At 39.0% G+C, this 20,726-nt stretch overlaps 1 protein-coding gene across 1 annotated transcript; it reads right to left on the reverse strand.

Annotated features, from left to right (window-relative positions):
- Positions 1-238: 238 nt before the first annotated feature.
- Abracl (ABRA C-terminal like) lies at positions 239-14,520 on the reverse strand. The gene is made up of 3 exons (XM_026391901.2): positions 14,404-14,520; positions 6,763-6,829; positions 239-753 (listed from the first exon to the last, which is right to left on the reverse strand). Exons 2-3 carry the CDS (start codon positions 6,821-6,823, stop codon positions 569-571), a joined length of 246 nt encoding a protein of 81 aa, XP_026247686.1. The 5' UTR covers positions 6,824-6,829; positions 14,404-14,520; the 3' UTR covers positions 239-568.
- Between the last annotated feature and the right edge of the window lie 6,206 nt (positions 14,521-20,726).

The raw sequence follows: 20,726 nt of genomic DNA on the forward strand, positions 1-20,726 counted from the left end.
TCCACTGATAACACTAACCATTTCTATTTTTCGATCCTGTTGTCTTTAGAGAATTTTTTTAAAATTAAGATGATTTTTACTGCAATTACCAAATCTTCATGCAAAACACTCAATTTTGAGAGCACATAATTACTTTAAATGACAAGATAAAGCAACAAGGCAATTTTAAGAGTTACATGTTTTTATTACACAAACATAACATTTCTTGTGGGAGTGGATCTTCAGTTTGCTTCCTGCTTTGACAGAATGTTAAATATCTGTAGAAACTATCTAAGAGTGATTTATGAAACAAACATTCCACTACCCCCTTCAAGGAAAAAAAAGTCTCATTGCCTATATTTCCCAGTCAGATTTCTGAGAAAAATAATAGGTTTTCTTTATTTTTACAGTGTGGTACAAACAATTTCTTTAAAGATATAAAAAAGGACAGACTTGTAAAATATGAGCCCCCATTTGTTTACAAAGTTCTATAAAAATACATTAAGTAAGCACATGTTGGTCCTTTGATTTAATATTCCAATTTACCAGAAACAAAAAAAATCAATTACACAAAGATATGCAAACTACATTAATCTTGCAGTAATATAATGTCAACATCATCATGAACACCTTGCAAGAGTAGCTCTCCTGGATATGTGACAATCTTCCTTCGTTTTGCAGCTTTGAGAGTTCCTACCAATGCTTCAAAGAGATTGGCACATTTGTCATCTTGGAAGAGGACCCCAAATTTCACACTTAACTTTCCATCAGCATCTAATTTGAGAAAATACAACGTTAGTAAATGCAAAATTTGTTTCTTGCCTCCATGCTTACTGAACTTTCAAAACCTTTAATAAACATCTAACACTGGGCTAACCAAGATTACAATGTAAAGCTTAGCCATAATTCAAGCAGCCTCTTCCTAGAGCCAAGTGATAGAATAAATACAATGTGTTTTGACTCTCCCAGCTTTAACATTATCTACACAAAGACTGAAAGAGAACCAATAAATATTTATAAAAAGTGAATGTGCTATGGTACAAATACTGTAGATGAATTCCTTTTGCAGTTCTAACCTTTCCTCTCCAATGACAATTCCTGAGTTCAGACTTAATTGCAAGTTGGTAAATGATAATCCTTTCCCCATTTTTGCCCACCAACAAACACACCATCCACATTGGTGCGGAATTGAAAAAAAAAAAGTAAAAGATTTTTTCATGTATTTTTAGTTGTAGATGGACACACTACCTTTATTTTATTTATTTATTTTTATGGGGTGCTGAGGATTGAACCCAGTGCCTCATACATGCTAGGCAAGCGCTCTACCACTGAGCTACAATCCCAGCCCAAAGTAAAAGAAATTTTATCAGAGGCAAATCTGCTTGATACTCTTCCACTTTAATTGCTCAATGGCTCCCTATCACCTTCCAAATAAAGTGAAACCCATGCCCTCATAGATAAGAATCTTCATCCTCCAGCTACACATCCATTTCTTGCCTGGTCTTCTGCCTCATCACAAGATATACCTTTTGATCCAGTCATGATGAACGCTTGCCACTGTCCACAGTGACATTAAAGAAACTGATTTTGTAATTGTGCCACGTTGAGGCATCTGTCCAGCATCTCAGACCTCTTTCCCTAACTAAATTCTTTTCTTCAAGAATGGATTCAAATGTCACTTTCTCCAAGAAGGTCCTCCATGATTCTCTCAGAGAGTTGATATCTCTTCTTATAAAAACTTATTGTGTGTCTATCAAAGCACCACCATCAACTATAGTAAAAATAAGTAACACTTATTAAATACTTGCTATAGTCCTAGAACTATTCAATGCATTTTAGTCATTAAAATTCACTTAATCCTTATTTCATAGAAGAGAAGACATGATTGATTGCAAGAAGCACCATTATTTTATGTTCCAATTAAACCGCCCACTTAACTACAGCACACATGTATTAGTTGCATCCTCATTTTAGAAATTTTTAAATGTAAAAATGTGTACTTAAATACCTGAGATACAGTATTAGTATACACATAAGGTAACCAAGAAACAGAAAAGTTTAGTCATGTGCCCAAGATCACAAGAAAGTATGTCAGGGAGTTGGGATTCATTCCCAGAGAGTGTTGGGATTCATTCCCACTCCAGTATCCATGCTCTTAACCACTTCCCAAAACATCCTTCCAGTCTGTCCTCCAATTACTCAAAGAAGTACAAAAGGACTATGACTGAATTTTGTTTATTTCTACATTTCCTGCACTTGAGCACAAAGGAAGCACTCAAGAAATAGTTGTTGGATAAAAGCATTTAAAACTCCAAATAGTCAGTCTCCACTTAGTCTTTTCTAGCTGGATGAAAAATGAGACTTTAAAGAATTTGACTTTAGGGGCTGGGGTTGGGGCTCAGTGGTAGAGTACTTGCCTGGCACGTGTGAGGCACTAGGTTCAATCCTCAGTACCACATAAAAACAAATAAATAAAATAAAGGTATTATGTCCATCTACAACTAAAAAAAAAAAAACAGAATTTGACTTTAAAAGAAACAGAACTTTGTTCATCCATTTCCAGCTAGAGTTAAAACATCATATGTTTATTAGTCAAAATTACTCCAGACACAACTTAAATAATTAACCATAAGATGTCAGAAGTTGACATATCTCCATATATGCTTTGCAACTCAGCAAGTCATTTTTTACCAAGAACAAGAAAGTCAATCCATACAATACTGCTACCCCCAAGAGACATGACATCCTTGGGTTAGAAAAAACTAGATACGTGGGGAGGAATAAAAGCAGGGGTAGCACTGGTGAAAACAAGACTTAATAAATTTCCATCAAGTGGTAATGGTGAAGGGGTTGGAGGAAAGTGGAATTAGAAAGATTGTTCATTTGCCTGACCAGGGAAGTAAATAAATGACATTCTCCAATGTCTGCTTGGTGTTCTCCTCAAACATCAGATTCAGTCCCATTCCAAAGTGAACTCATGCTTCTCCTCCTATACTGACCTGCCCAATACTTCAAAGTCCTATCTGAGATCCTAGGTTTAAGTAAGTGCCCCCAACTACTATATCAAGAATCAATTTCTTCAGTCCCATGCTGAACTGAGTGTCAGCACTTCATATTTTAGCATACCATGTTTTTTTTTTCTTGATAATTGCTCCATAAGTGCTCCTCTAGTTTCATCAACTAAGTAGTAAGATCCTAGAGGAAGGGTGCACCTATGTCATTTGTCCCTGCGACATATGCAGATGCTCAATAACTATTAACTGACCATAAGATTAAACTTGCTTGCTTGTTAAATCCACACGACTTTTATATGCCTCCTTCATCTTTTCTTAGTACATGATGACTCAGATTTAATGTAGTAGTCAAGTGACTAGAGAAGACCAAAAAGAGAAATGGGTGCTAGGGGTATACCTCAGTGGTAGAGAACTTGCTTAGTATGTATAAGGACCCAGGTCTGATCCCCTAAAGAAAAAGAAAAAGAAAGAAAGGAAGAAACTCAAAGATACCCATGTCCTAACCTCTAACCTCTAGGACCTGTGTTACATGGCAAAAGGGGCTTTTCAGATGTGACAATGGAGGACCCTGAATTGGGGCAATTACATTGTATTATCTAGATCAGCCCAAGTAACTACAGGTCCTTAAAAATGGAAGACAGAGGCAGGAGAGGAGGTCAGTGTGATACAACATAAGAACTTCATCAGATAATGCTGGCTTTGAAGATAGAGAAAGAGGCCATGAACCAAGTAATATGGGCTGGGAAAAGGTAAGGACTTAGATTTTTCCCCTAGAACCTCCAGAAAGGAAGATAGCCTGCCAACCCCTAGATCTTAAGCCCAGTAAGACCCTCATCAGACTCCTGATCTACAGAAGATATGAAATATGTTAAGATGTTAAATGTATTATTTCATATCACTAAGTTTGTGGTCATCTGTCACACAAGAATAGAAAACTAATACAGAAGACAGTAGAGATAAATAGTTCAATGGAATTTTCAAAGTGTGTCCTATTGTTTCAAAGGATTGGGATTCATAAGCAAATACAGCTTTGAAAATCAAGCTATAAATGATGAAATTCATTTGGAAAAATAAGAGACCCAGAATAGCCAAAGCAATCCTTAGCAAGAAAAGTGAAGCAGGAGGCAACACAATACCAGACCTTAAATTATACTACAGAGCTATAGTAACAAAAACAGAATGGTACTGGGACCAAAACAGATACATAGACTAATGGTACAGAATTGAAGACACAGAGACAAACCCACATAAATATAGTTATCTCATACTAGAGAAAAGTGACAAAAACATACATTGGAGAAAAGATAGCATCTTTAACAAATGGGGCTGAGAAAACTGGAAATCCATAAGTAGAAAAATGAAATTTAACCCCTATCTCTCACCCTGCACAAAAATCAACTTAAAGTGGATCAAGGACTTAGACTCTAGAACAGAGACCCTGTACTATAGAAGAAAAAAGTAGGCTCAAATCTCTACCATGTCAGCTTAGGAAATGACTTCCGTGATAAGACTCCTAAAGCATAAGAAGTAAAATCAAGAATCAATAAATGGGATGGAATCAAACTAAAAAGTTTATTCACAGCAAAGGAAACAATAACATGAAGAGAGAGATTACAGAATGGGAGAAAATATTTACCACATGCACCTCAGATAGAGCATTAATTTCCAGATACACAAAGAACTCAAAAAACCTAACACCAAAAAAAAATAATAATCCAATCAATAAATGGGTAAAGGAACTGAACAGACACTTCACAGAAGAAGAAATACAATCAATCAGCAAATAATATGAAAAAAATGTTCAACATCACTAGCAATTAAAGAAATACAAATCAAAACTACAATGAAATTCCATCTCACTTCAGTCAGAATGGCAATTATCAAGAATATTATCAACAATAAATGTTGGCAAGGATGTGAGGAAAAAGTACACTCATACATTACTGGTGGAACTGCAAATTGGTATGACCACTCTGGAAAGCAGTATGAAGATTCTTCAGAAAACTTGGAATGGAACCACCATTTGACATGGTTACCCCACTCCTAGGTTTATACACAAAGGACTTAAAAATCAGCATTCTACAGTGATGCAGCCACATCAATATTTATAGCAACACAATTCACAATAGCTAAACTACGGAGCTAACCTCAGTGTCCTTCAACAGATGAATGGATAAAAAAAAATTGTGGTATATACACACATCGGAATATTACTCAGCCATAAAGAAAAAAGGAATTATGGCATTTTCCAGTAAATGAAAGGAACTGGAGAATATCATAGTAAGTGAAATAGGCCAGTCCCAAGGAACCAAAGGCCGAATGTTTTCTCTGATATGTGGATGTTAATTCACAATGTGGGAGGGGACTAGGAAAGAGAGAGGTACTTGGGACGAGAGAGAGGAGTGAAGGGAGGAGAGGGAGTATGAGGGTCGGAATGATAGTAGAATGAATTGGACATTTATCACCCTATGTGCATATATGATTACAGAACCCATATAACTCTGCATCATGTACAACTAGAAGAATGAGAAGTTATATGCCATTTATGTATGATGTGTCAAAATGCATTATATTGTCATGTATAACTAATTTAGAATAAAAAAAACAGTCATGTATGTAAAGGGGATTAAGAATGCAAAAAAAAATGCAAAAACAAACCTGAATGTTGATCTAATCAAATGTTAGGGGTAATGTATAAAGAAAATTAAATTCCTCTCTTCCTTAGTAGGAAGTAAGCAGATTATTCTTAACACCAAAACATCACGAAAGATAAGTATGCTGTTTAGAGACATGGAGGTAACTGACAAAGGATGTAAGTAGTTACTTGTGAAGGGCAGGAAATGTGGAGAAGCTGGGAGTGGAAGGAAGATTCCTATCAAGCTTTTCATCTTTATTATTTGACTCCTTAGAAACAATGTGCATGTTTAACTTTGTTTTTTACAAAACCATTTTTTAAGTAAAAAGAAATGTTATAGATTTTTTAAAATCAAGCTATAATGATAAAATAATTCTTGTAAGATACTTCATGTTTTTCATTTATTTGATGTAATTTTAAAACTTTGAGTTCCATTATCCGAGTCATTACTGACTATGTCTATTGTTCTTATTATTTTTAAAATGCTCCCCAAATTCTTATGTCTCTTCTCTGAAATGTAACAAATACCTAAAACTATAAGTATAATAGTAACTCTGATTACAACTTAGGAAAAAGACACTAATACTACCAATTTTACATGTCACTATCTTTATAGTAGCTGCCTGCCTAGTTGTTGAAGAAAAGGACAATTTAAAAGAGAATACCCTAAAAGATTTTGTTTTAAATTCTAGTTATATGCTCACATTTGTATAAAACTCAAGAATTTAGAGAAAATAAAGACTATTTTGTATAGTTGCAATTGAAGTCCTGAGTTATTTTGGAAGTTCATAAAATGGTGGCAGAATAAAGCAGAAAACATGGATTTTAATACTGTGGCAAATAAAAATTTGAACTCAATTACCAGATTTTAATGCAACCAGATACAAGATGTTTAGTGATTTTCTATCCATTCAAAGGGTAATGAAACATCTCAAGTATTCTACCTCAGAAACTGGATACCCCAGTAGCCCTGTGTCTCAAGGTGTGCCTTCATGGCCAAGGTTAGTCACTACTTGAGACTGTGGACAGAATTGCCAGTCACTGTCCTAAAGCCCTGGGGTGGCCCCTTTCTAGGTCAGAATGCCAGTGCAGCCTGCTGTGAAGTAAACTAGAAGAAATACCCGTGTTACTTACTTTTTGAACCCAAACGATGAATTTCCTCCACTAAGAGGTTAACTTCATGATCCACATTCATTGCAACCTGCAAGAAAAAAGAAGACTACCTTATGACCATTTCTATGTTCCATCAAGCACCTATAATCCAAGGGCCCTTTCTTTTTTGATGTGGCATTTGTCACCTATTATTTTCCATGTCCCTCTTCTTAAAAAGACTGTGTGATATAAGGGCATTAAAGTATGCCCACCTTCACTATCTGTGTACAGCTTTCCCTCTTGGCTACCCCAAATCCTGTTGTCCACCCCAAATCCTGTTGTCCACAGTCTACTGGGGGAAAGGCAGCCCTTCTTCTTGTACCTGCTATTACTCTAAGCAGGTGTCCTTCACAGTGCCCTGGGAGATCCAAATACTACAAAAAGTGAGTAACATAGGATCCTTGCTCAGGGCAGAGGGCCCTAGAACCAATAGCAGGGTGACAAGCACTCTAAGAGGTGAGTCCAAGGCATAAGGAAAGCTGGAAAAGGCTTCCAGGAGGTCATGGGGAAGGAGTGGAGCAAGCAGACAAATGGGAAAGGGTGTTTTATGAATGGGGAAGAGCATGTGCAAAATTATGGAGAAAAAGGAGAAACTGATATACTTCCTGCCTTTCAAGAGCCTGCAGTCTAGAAGGGAAGGCAGATTGATAAAAGTGGCAATTTTAATACCTTCAGGTCAGGGCAGTGATAATTTCTGGGTCATAGTATATCTGACAGCAGTGAAGAGCTTGTGGTGAAGACTATTCACCTTCAGATGAGAAGGTGTTCAGGACCTAATGAGAGTGGGGATTTATCTTGGATTGCTAAATCCTCCATAGGCTGCTTCCGCACACTTTCAACCTCTTTCATTCTTCCCCACTTGAACTCCAGGCTGCAACCACACTGGGTTTCTTTCCATTCCTCAAATGCTCCTTATTCTCGTCTCCAGCCTTCCCACATACCGCTTCTTCAGCCCAGACTCATTATTTCTTTTTTTTTTTTTATTGGTCGTTCATAACATTACATAGTTCTTAATACATCATATTACATGGTTTGATTCAAGTGGATTATGAACTCCCGCTTTTACCCCGTATACAAATTGCTGTATCACATCAGTTACCCTTCCATTGATTGACATATTGCCTTTCTAGTGTCTGATGTATTCTGCTGTCTGTCCTATTGTCTACTATCCCCCCTCCCCTCCCCTCCCCTCCCCTCCCCTTTTCTCTCTCTACCCCTTCTACTGTAAATCATGTCTTCCATTTGTATTCTCTTGACTTACCCCTCCTTACCTCTTATATGACATTTTGTATAACCCTGAGGATCGCCTTCCATTTCCATGCAATTTCCCTTCTCACTCCCTTTCCCTCCCACCTCTCATCCCTGTTTACTGTAAATATTCTTCTCAAGCTGTTCGTCCCTACCCTGTCCTTGTTTACACCCCTTATATCAAAGGAGTCATTTGGTATTTGTTTTTTAAAGATTGACTAGCTTCACTTAGCATAATCTGCTCTAATGCCATCCATTTCCCTCCAAATTCTATAATTTTGTCATTTTTTAATGCAGAGTAATACTCCATAGTGTATAAATGCCACATTTTTTTTATCCATTCATCAATTGAAGGGCATCTAGGCTGGTTCCACAGTCTTGCTATCGTGAATTGAGCTGCTATGAACATCGATGTAGCAGTGTCCCTGTAGCATGCTCTTGTTAGGGCTTTAGGGAATAGACCGAGAAGGGGAATAGCTGGGTCAAATGGTGGTTCCATTCCCAGCTTTCCAAGAAATCTCCATACTGCTTTCCAAATTGGCTGCACCAATTTGCAGCCCCACCAGCAATGAACAAGAGTGCCCTTTTCCCCGCATCCTCTCCAGCACTTATTGTTGTTTGACTTCCTAATGGCTGCCAGTCTTACTGGAGTGAGATGGTATCTTAGGGTAGTTTTGATTTGCATTTCTCTGACTGCTAGCGATGGTGAGCATTTTTTCATGTACTTGTTGATTGATTGTATGTCCTCCTCTGAGAAGTGTCTGTTCAGGTCCTTGGCCCATTTATTGATTGGGTTATTTGTTATCTTATTGTCTAATTTTTTGAGTTCTTTGTATATTCTGGTTATTAGGGCTCTATCTGAAGTGTGTGGAGTAAAGATTTGTTCCCAGGATGTAGGCTCCCTATTTATCTCTCTTATTGTTTCTTTTGCTGAGAAAAAACTTTTTAGTTTGAGTAAGTCCCATTTGTTGATTCTATTTGTTAACTCTAGCGCTATGGGTGTCCTATTGAGGAATTTGGAGCCCGATCCCACAGCGTGTAGATCATAACCAACTTTTTCTTCTATCAGATGCCGTGTCTCTGATTTAATATCAAGCTCCTTGATCCATTTTGAGTTAACTTTTGTGCACGGCGAAAGATAGGGATTCAGATTCATTTTGGTGCAAATGGATTTCCAGTTTTCCCAGCACCATTTGTTGAAGATGCTATCCTTCCTCCATTGCATGCTTTTAGCCCCTTTATCAAAAATAAGATAGTTGTAGTTTTGTGGATTAGTTACTGTGTCCTCTATTCTGTACCATTGGTCCACCCGCCTGTTTTGGTACCAGTACCATGCTGTTTTTGTTACTATTGCTCTGTAGTATAGCTTGAAGTCTGGTATCGCTATACCGCCTGATTCACACTTCCTGCTTAGTATTGTTTTTGCTATTCTGGGTCTTTTATTATTCCATATGAATTTCATGATTCTTTTATCTATTTCTACAAGATATGCTGTTGGGATTTTGATTGGCATTGCATTGAACTTATAGAGAACTTTTGGTAATATCGCCATTTTGATGATGTTAGTTCTGCCTATCCATGAGCAGGGTATGTTTTTCCATCTTCTAAGGTCTTCTTCTATGTCTTTCTTTAGGGTTCTGTAATTTTCATTGTATAAATCTTTCACCTCTTTTGTTAGGTTGATTCCCAAGTATTTTATTTTTTGGGGGGATATTGTGAATGGAGTAGTTGTCCTCATTTCCGTTTCAGAGGATTTGTCGCTCATATACAGGAACGCCTTTGATTTATGCGTGTTGATCTTATATCCTGCCACTTTGCTGAATTCATTTATTAGCTCTAATAGCTTCTTTGTAGACCCTTTTGGGTCTGCTAGGTATAGAATCATATCATCTGCAAATAGTGATAATTTAAGTTCTTCTTTTCCTATTTTTATGCCTTTAATTTCTTTTGACTGTCTAATTGCTCTGGCCAGTGTTTCGAGGACTATGTTGAACAGAAGTGGTGAGAGAGGGCATCCCTGTCTTGTACCAGATCTTAGAGGGAATGCCTTCAATTTTTCTCCATTCAGAATGATGCTGGCCTGTGGCTTATCATAGATTGCTTTTACAATGTTGAGGTATGATCCTGTTATCCCTAATTTTTCTAGCGTTTTGAACATAAAGGGATGCTGTTCATTATTTCTTTCTCAAGGCTAACTCTCATGTGTTCACGACCTCCAGAAAGCCTTCCCTGAAGCCCTGGAGGTAGAGAGCTCTCCAACTCTGTGTTCCCACAGGGCCCTGTGCTCTTTTTTATTTTACTCCATTGGAATTACTGGTTTCTCCATTTTCTCCACTAAATGATAAGCTCCTGTCTGCAGGAATTTGGCTGAAAAGCTCCCTGTTTATCACTTCTGACACTAAGAGTGGAGGTTCCATAAATATTGGTTTCATGGACTGAAAAAAACAAGCAAAGAGACAAGAGGGGGGGGCTGGGGATGTGGCTCAAGCGGTAGCGCGCTCGCCTGGCATGCGTGCGACCCGGGTTCGATCCTCAGCACCACATACCAACAAAGATGTTGTGTCCGCCGAGAACTAAAAAATAAATATTAAAACTCTCTCTCTCTCTCTCTCTCTCTCTCTCTCTCTCACCTCTCTCACTCTCTCTTTAAAAAAAAAAAAAAAAAAAAAAAAAAGAGACAAGAGGGGATGGAACTATATCTGTAAGCGCATCAGAAAGTTCAAGCAACTGGGTGGAACAAGCATCAATCCAGTCTTTTTGAATCATACTTTTTTCAAACTGAATAAGGGACAAAAAAAGGGGGGGGGACTGTGAATATGGTTTCCTTTAAGGTGACAATAATTTGGAAGAAACAACTTTATCCAGATGGATAAATCTGGTAGCTTTTAGAGACAAGAGTGACATCTATGTCTATAGACCACCTGTTTAAATGATATTGATTGGAACACCAGATTTTCTATCGGCTAATAATTAAAATCACCACTGCCATCTGCTATGTTATTTATCTGAATATTATAATTTAAGGACCTTGTATTGCAATAAAATGCAAAATCTTCAATTAAATGCATCTATATAAAACTTATTATCAAAAATTATCCAAATACTGGGACTTTGCATTTGGGGGAAATCATATCTTTAACATTGTATGTAACTCAAGACATAGTTTAAAAGAGATACTAAAAACATGAAATGTATCCAGAGATTATGGCCAGAATGCTGAAGGCTTGAACAGGATGCCATGAGAAAAACAGCAGGGAAAAAACTTGTTAACATCAGAGTGGTGGGCAGCTTTTGTTTTTGCCTGCCCAGTACCCATTCCCCATTCTCACAGTGAACAATCTCATTTTTGTCTGCTTGGAGCACTTCCTTCCTTATTCCAAACCCATGGATCTTGGACAGAGCCTCACCTGAGTCTCCAAGAGTGGTTCAAGACCAAAAAGGTTGGTTTGAGACATTAGGTTGGTGTTCCCATCCACATCAATGAAGTTAAACCCTAACATTTTGCTAGAACTAGCAAAACACCACTCTCTGCCCATCTTGGATTCTAAGATGTTAGTTTATAGCCCTGATGTTGGAAGACCCCATGTTGGAAGTACCTAACAAGGACAGAGCTGACACAAAGAAAATCCAGACATGTTACAATGACTAAGCCCTTATGTAACTCTGGACTCTCCAGTTACATGAACCAATGCTGTCTTTCCTACTTTTTCTTGTGCTGGTTTGACTGAGTTTCTATCACTTACACTTTAAATAGTCTTGACCCATAAAATTAGTTAGAGATCTACTGTTGTTTTGTTTTTTAACTAAAGTTCTTTTTATTTTTTTTCTTTGTGATACTGGGAATTGAACCCAGGGCTGCTTTACCATGGAGTTAAATCCCCAGCCTCTTTTATTTTTTATTTTGAGACAGGGTTTCACAAAGTTGCCCAGACTGACTTCCAACTTACAATCTTCCTACCTTAGTCTCCTGATTTGTTGGGATTACAGGCATGTGTCACCTCACCCAGCTAAATCTCATTTTATACTCTTAAATGATTAGTCTTGTTTCATATTTCTCTATTGGATAGATAGGATGGATAGATGTATTAGAAAAGCAGATTCGGGGGCCATATTTTTTAAAAAATTCTAAGGCTGGGATAGCTCAGTAGTAGAGTGCTTGCCTAGCATATGCTAGGCTCTGGGTTCCATACCCAGCACCATCAAAGAACAAAAACTCTCTAACAACCAAACTGCCCAATAATACAGTTTGTATTCTGTTCCTGGAGGTATTAATAAAGAAGTAGCAAGGCTCTATGAGGAATGATGAAAAAATTAGCCTGCACTGGACAGAAAAATAATGAAATGTTCAAGATTAAGAATTTCTTCAATTCTCCTATTATCAGATTCCCAGGCCCTGGAAATTTATCTCTTCAACACCACTACCCATTCCTTCCACCTATCATCAGCAACACATTTCAGATTTAGATCTCAATTAATAATGAGAATCAACGAGAAAATCCCTCTATTATGTTCAACATGCATACCTGCATTCTATTAAGCAGATGTATGTCCATCCAATTCTGAGAAAGCAACCAGCGTTTCTTTATAATCATTTATACATTCAGGTCTTTACCTATTTTAATTCACACAGTTCTAAGAACCTTGCAAAGTACTTATTATTCATTCCATTTTTATGGATATTGAAACAGGCTCTGGGGGATTAACGCTGCACAGTTAAATACTGTTTCTAACATATCATTCTGGTTCTTCTTCCTCCTCCTCCTCCTCCTCTTCTTTTTCTTTTCTATTGTACAAATGCACTAAATATAATAGCGTATTTGTATGAAATATTTCATGCTGAGTACTTGCTAAGGCAGATCAACTTACAAAGCAAAAAGGCTTCCTGCCCAGACCCCTATAAATAGGAAAATAATAGGTTTTGAAATTAACTGCTAGCATACATAATTTGGCATGTTTTATTCATTTCTTTTATTATTGGGGAGGGGGGTAGGCATAAAGAAGAAAACTGCTCATTGTGACACAATCTTTGGATGGCCCATGACATTTTATTAGCAGGACAGAAGCCTGAGACTGAAGTGAGCAAGAAGATCAAGAACAATGAGAGGCCAGAAGCAGAACAAGCCTAGGGGGGAAGAAAGAGGTTGTCAATGAGGCTGAACCAGAAGAAAGAAAGCAGCTCAAGGGAAGGCGAAGGCAGATGCTAGTCGCGCCTTCTGTCAGAGAATCTAATTAGGCTTTGTGCGTGGGAATCACAAAGAAAACGGAATGAAGGAGGACTGCGGCATATGCTGGGACGCCCCATCAATACACGCTGAAGAATGTATTTAAGGTCCCTCTAATATTTATGTGTGTTAAAGTTTGGAGGCAATGCGTGAAGACTTTCTAATAACTACGGAAATAAAACCTACTGGAGTGGGGGGGGACTCCAAGAAATCAGGAGCGAACTTCTCACACACACACACACACACACACACACACACACACACACACACACACACACGCCGGGAGCTTTTCCAGCCCTCCCCTGCAATCACCTAACAGCTGGTGCGGGTCAAAGGATGACTGGGTTCCTTCCTCTTGCTGGCGCGCGCAAGCTCCATATTTGGTCATCGCTTCTCTAAGTTTGGGATCCTGCCAAGTAAGGGTCCCAAGCCCAATGCCCTGCAGGCCATCACACGGTCACCACTGGCACCGGTGCAGGACTGGGGAGTGCTGAGCATCTGCCCTCCATCTCCGAGCAACCCTGTGCATCCCAGGAAGAGCTGCGTCCCGGAAGCCTTTGTCTCGGCAACTCACCGGCCAGCGCTGCCCGCCCACGTTCACCCCAGGGCCGGGACTGCCGAAAAGGGACACGGCCCAGGGTTCCACCAGTCCCCTCACTAACCTCTTCCCTACCCCCGACCTAAGCGCAGGGCCTCAGTCACCTCCCCGTACTGCGGCGGACATTGCCCCGAGGTCACCAAATTTCTAGGAACAGTGTCTCCTAGCCCCCTAATCCTTCTCCACCCAGTTCTGCAGAATTGGCACCCGAGCCACCGTTAAGTGCAAAACCCAAGCGTTACACCGCGGTAAAAAAAAAAAAAAAAAAAAAATCGTTTCCTCGTTTCTCGCTTCACCGTCAGCCCCTAGCCGGCAAAAACGTCACGTGAGCGGAGTGCGGAAGTCTGCGGGAGAAGCGGGGCGTGGGAGGCGCGCGCCCACCCGGTCCACTCCTTCACGGTTTCAGCCCCAGCTGCTCATCGCCTCCGAGCACCCCTGAGCCACCTCGCGGTCCCGGCTGTCCACCCGCAGCCCGCGATGCCTCCAGCAGATTGACCTCCGCCGGACACTCCAGTTCATCCCCGCTACCTTGCCGCATCTTCCCGGGGGACTCACCTATAGCTTCGTTTTATTTATCAATGAAGAATTGACGTCGAGTCGGTTTAGACCCGGTTATCTTCTTCAGTGTGTTGGGGAGGAAGAGTCTGAAGAAGGAAGTGGCCGCTAGGCAATAGAAAGGTTCCTGGGGAGGAGGAGGAGGAGGAGGAAGGGGAGGAGGAGCCGGGTGGGGAAAAAGTAAAGAGTTTCTGCGCTCAGGAAAGGGGCCGCCCATTCACCCAGGGACAAGCCTATGAGGAGGAAACTTGGGGGAGGAGACGCCTGAGAAGGGGGCAGTCTCTGGACAGGTGGCTGGGCACGCGGGGCTCCTAGGAGTACCAACCAGAGCTTGGATTACCTCCACCTTTCCTTCGTACTGCCCAGAGTCCTGAACCGCATCACACTGCATCTGATCATACCAGAGTCTCTCCCCCAACAAAAGGAACAAAGCGCCCCCAACATGCTCAACAGGGAGGGCTCTTAGGAAGACAGTGACTCACTTCGGTTCTATTTGCCAGGAGCAGGAGCCTCCAGAACACTGAGTGTAATGACTCAAGAGTGGTCTGAATTGCAAAGCCAAGTGCATTCTTGAAAGCCAGTTTGTTCCACTGCAAAGTAATGTTTCTTGGACAAAGCAAGCTCTTAAGCTTCATTATTTCCTACATCTAACTTTATAATTCAATCATTTTATTCATACTCCCTTTATTTTAATCGTGTGTGTGTGTGTGTGTGTGTGTGTGTGTGTGTGTGTGTGTGATGTTTGCTGTATCCAGGTTTTGGAAAGGAAAACCAGCCCAAACTATTCCTAGAGCAGGGATTGCACAAATAATGAATAATAACTACAAAATAATGTTCTTTTCCCAGCCCCAGCTGATTGAATTAAGAGTAATAGTTCCCGGGCTAAGGTTATAGCTCGGTGGTAGCGCACTTGCCTAGCATGTGTGAGGCACTGGGCTTGATTCTCAGCACCACACATAAATAAATAAAAATAAAGTTCTATCAACAACTAAAAAATTATTTTTAAAAAAAGAGTAATAGTCCCACCCGAGCGTACACATTCATAAAGTCCTCACTGAAGTAACCAAGGGCAAGCAATTCTCACCAAACAGGGTGGTAATTAGCAAATTATCTGACAACTGTCTGATGGAACTGTGATCATTAATAAACTAATCAGAATATCCCTTGGAAAAAGAAAATAGAGAATGAGTTGAGAGGGGATGACGCAGAAGGGGCCAAAATAAGCTTCCAGAAAGCAAGACCACTGACTAAGCAGAAACCAGCATGACCAAGTGGAAGGTGGGTGGTGACAGAAATGGCCCAAGCAGCAGCTAAGACAGTGTTGGAAGGAGGGCAACAAAGACCTGCTTCCCAGGGTGTGTGAGTGTCCAGGTCCTAGGGCTGCACTGGATCCATCCACTTCCCAAGCTGGGTTCTAGTTACCCTTTTATATCAATACCTGTCACATGGGTGTGACTCTGAATGAGACTCTGTAATCTTCAACAAAGATGCCATTCTTCTAAGCTCTCATGTCCGATGCAGTTTGAGGAGATTCCAAGATCCTCTGGGTTCTGTTTTTTTCCTCACCAATAAAAAGCTATGAAGTTATACTTTATATCTTTCAAAGACTACATAATGCAATAATTATAATTGAGAAAAATGTCATATTAGTAATTTTCCAAGCAAGACCTAGCTATTTCTTCCTGTGGCAGTGATCACAATTGGTCAGATAATATCTAATGAAGTGAATAATGAACGATGAATAAGGGTGTACTGTGGTGTGTCACTAAGGAGTTAGTGTTTTCCAGTACTCTGCCAGCCAGGAAAAAATGAAATACATTACTTTACCTAAACAAGTCTAAATCTATGTTAGCTTTAAAATAAATTCTTTTACAATGTTATTTATATACTTTTCACACCAGGTATTACAGACTTCATATTAATCTACAGTATAAAGAATTATAATTCAAAACGGTTGTTTTTGATCAGAGATAATTAAAGGTTTTGTCAAAATAAGGTTTTTCACACCAATTACCGTTCCTTTAGTTTCCATTCAGACTTTTGCTGTTTTTTTCTTCTCTTAGGAATATTATTGTATATAATGTAAGCAATGTGGAAATTTTATGGTAAATGTAATGAACCCAGATAGTCAACAGTCCCTGACTTTTATTATTCCTTAAAGTAAGGCTTCTAATTGGGACATGTCATTCCAGTTCAGTAATAATAATGATTGCATGTCTTGGCACTAATTTCTGAAACAATTGGAGTACTGTTTGAATGCAAATAAGTAAATATAAAATCTGTGCCTCAGCCAGGTATAGTGATACACACCTGTAATCTCAGCTGGTAGGCTGAGACAGGAGAATCACAAGTTCAAGGCCAGTCTGGGCAACTTAGTGAGACCCTGACTCAAAAACAAAAACAAAACAAAACAAAAATTCTATGCCTTCAAGAAATTATGGGAGAAGAATTATACAACATGAGCAAGTAGGTTTTATCCCAGGAATGTAAAGTTGATTGAACATTCATAAATTAATCAATATAATACAATGTATTAGTGGAATAAATGGAAATACCACATGTTTTTTTTTTATTTTATCAGGTACAGGAAAAGCATTTAAAAAATCAACTACCTTTTCATGATCAAAACACAAAAGCAACAACACAACTAGGTATACAAGGGACTCTCTACAACTTATCAAAGGGCATCTACAAGTGACTCACAGCTAACTTTATGCTTGATGATGAAAGACTGAAGGCTTCCCCCCTGCATTCAAGAACAAGACAAGGGGCTGGGATTATAGCTCAGTGGTAGAGTGCTTGCCTCACACACGAGAGGCACTGAGTTCTATCCTTAGCACCACATAAAAATAAATAAATAAAGATTGTATCCATCTAAAACTTAAAAAATACATTTTTAAAAAAAAAGAATAAGACAAGAATATATGCTAAAGAATCTGCCTCCCCCAAAGAAGCCAGACATGGTGGCGCATGCATATAATACCAGCTACTCAGGAGGCTAAGGCAGGAGGATCTCAAGTTTGACGCCAGTTTTGGCAATTTAGTGAGAGCCTGTTTCAAAATAAAATAAAAAGGGCTGAAGATATATAGCTCACTGGTGGAGTGCTTGTCTAGCATGTGTTGAGGTCCCAGTATGGGGGTGGAGTTATCTTGAATTAAGCATGTGGGGAGGTCTGGAATTTTGTTGCACAATTTTGTGAATATACTAAAATCCAATTGATTGTATACTTTAAAATGGTGAGTTTTATGGCATATGAGTTGTATCTTAATTTTCTTTAAAAAAGAAACTATAGAAACTCAAGACTAATGGATAATTAATTAAAAGCTAAATCAGAAAACAAATAATGATGATTTAGCTGAAATACTAAACTGTTGAACAAAAGGGTTAGCGTAACTGCTTTAGAAATGTGTTGCATTTCTTCATTGCTGCTTTATTCTTTCATTCATTCATTCATCTAATATTTACTGAAAACCACTATGTGCCAAGTCTCATATATCTCTTTCTCAAAATGTGGTCAAAGACAACATGTTTATATGAAGGAGAACCATTCCTGTCAAATGAAAAAGACTCTTCTAACTTGGCTCATTACACAACTCATTCTAATTTATATGAAGATATTTTCTTTTTCTTTTTTCCTTCCTCCAAATCTTGCTTTAGTATTTCTTTTCTGTAACCCCCAAATCAGAAACAATGTCTTCAACAAGACTCTTAATTTGTAAGAAATAAAAACATATTGGGCTGGGGATGTGGCCCAAGCAGTAGCGCCTGGGTTGGATCCTCAGCACCACTTACAAACAAAGATGTTGTGTCTGCCGAAAACTGAAAAATAAATATTAAAAAAAAGTTTTAAAAAAACATATTAAACTAGCACCAGTAATTGAATTATTGAAAGATTGCAACAGAAATTTTAATGGACATTCAAGGATAGGAAACAAAGTATGTGCTAGTGACTTTAGACTTAGTGGAAAAGTCAGGACCAAAGTGTTACCATCTCTGGAGACAACACTATCACCCCCTCCCCCATCTCTCTCCTCCTTTCAGTAGGTTTATAATCTCCACCAACTCACCTCTAATTCACATTGCTTATGGCTTTGGTTTCCCATGGCACAAAGTCTCTGGTGCCAACCCTACTTGTTCAACTTGTATCAGACAGATGCAGTCTTTCAGAGTGTTAATTCCGGGTTCTTTAAAGAAACAATCTAATTGGCCTAATTTGGATTATCATCCCAGTCAAATCTGCTATGTCCAAAACTAGGGCTTCTCCTTCCAAAAAAGACAAATGAGATCATTTCTCTATCAAAGAGGTATGAAAAGGAGTTATTACAACCTATATCTTCCACGGACAACATCAAGTCTGTAGATTCACCGTGCCCAATATGTAGCTATTAGTCCCACATGGATTTTATCATTTATACTTAATTTAATTTAAATTTTAAAAAATATTAAATATTCAGAGCTGTAGTAGACACATCTCAAGTGCTCAATTACCATAATGGTTAATGACTACTATATTGGGTAGCACAGATTTTTCTACTATCTCAGAAAATTCTATTGAGCAGAGCAGTTTTTCTTTTTTCTTTTTTCTTTTTAACCATTGGTTAAAAAGAAATCAACAAAACTTGGAAAATCAGTAAGAACTCTAATGAGATAATTAACCACTGGTCTTCCAATTCTTCCCTCACTCCCAACCACCATCCAACAAGTTCACAAATACTTGTGTTTTATACCTCCTGATTTTCTGATAAGAAACTTAAATTACTACAATAAAATGATTCACCACAAAGGCAAATCATGGGACTGTCCTAGTCAATTTAGGACAACTGGTCATCCTACCCACATTTCACCCTCCCCATTCGTAGAGTTGTTTCGTTTGGTATTCAGTTTTTCCACTGTCTTTTTCCTGTGTCTTTGTTGTGACTCCAGGAGGAGAGAGGCTACATTATCCCTCTTTGAGCTTGAGCCAAATGGCCAGTGTTGCCAACTGAGAGTTAAAGTTTCAAGATCATTAAACCCAGTCATGAGAGGTTAAGTGCTGTGTGCAAAGAGCAGCCAGATGGGCAGCTGTGGGGATCTCAGTGGAGTCAGGTGTCAAGGAGGGCACCAAGAAATACAGTTGTTTTTTTTGTTTTGTTTTGTTTTTGTTTTTTTAATCTGAACATCCAAGAGACTATCTAGGGAGTCTGGAAAGCTTGGAGGGGAAGGGCTTACTGCCACCAGACGTGCACATTAGAATCACCCACCAACTTTAAAATGCAGTGCCTAAGACCTAGCCAAACTAGTGGATCCAGAATTTCTGGGGCAATCATGTTTTAAGGTCCCCAGGTGATTCTAATGTGCAACTGAGGATGAGAACTACTGTTCTAGATGGGCCTGTGAAACCTGCAGCCAGCAAAAGCTCATGGCAGCAGTTGCTCCAACGAATTTGAAAGAACTTCTGCTATTTTTTCAGCTAGAGTAGCCTATAGATGTCTTGTTAGTCCATCCCACAGAATGTAAAGTGCCTGCTCTGATCTCTTCTGAGGCTTCCTCCCTTGTGGTATCCGTGGCAGGACACTCTTCTGGGATGAGCAAAGAACATTCTTACATCTAGATAAGGTAGGGGCCAAATAGCATTGCAAGATTGGAGGGATGCTCAGGAAGGTCTCCATTCCCCTCCTCGATATCTTCTCTATCGGCACATGACTTAAACCTGAAATTCTAATTAGTATAAGTAGCTACACACACACACACACACACACACACACACACACACACACACAATAAGTATGGAGTTTGCATTATCAGTTGCCTGTTGAGGTAGGCAAGTAATCTAAGCAGATGAAATAACCGTGATTGCCCACTTCTTTTGAAGGGATAGCTGCTGTTCATTTGCAATATGGGAATATGCATCCAGTTTTGCTAGATCTTACCATTTTGCTAGAGAAGGTAGAAATTTGGACTTTTTAAAACAAAATTTCCCATTTTTAAAGGCATGAGGCAAATCATTAAAATATTTTAAAAACATTGTCCAGGCCAAATGGACCTTTCTTCAGGCTGAAAATTTCCCCTCAAGCATGCACATGTCCCTGGGAGTGACAGCAGATGGCTTCGTTTTGTCACAAATATCTGTTGATTTTTTTTTTCTTTCTACAAACCAGATAACCCCTCCTACTCCTTGCCTGAGCTCTCATTTTCTCTCTTCTCTCTTTCTCAACAAAGTTCACCAATTAGTACTTGAAACTTGCTGTTTCTATCTCTTACCACCCACCATCTGTTTCACTGCTTGTAATATCGATTCAGACTTTGCCTCTTTATTGAAACTGTTCTCTTTAGTCTAAGGTCA

The sequence above is a fragment of the Urocitellus parryii genome, chromosome 8, assembly GCF_045843805.1.
Source record: "Urocitellus parryii isolate mUroPar1 chromosome 8, mUroPar1.hap1, whole genome shotgun sequence".
NCBI classification, from domain to species: domain Eukaryota; kingdom Metazoa; phylum Chordata; class Mammalia; order Rodentia; family Sciuridae; genus Urocitellus; species Urocitellus parryii.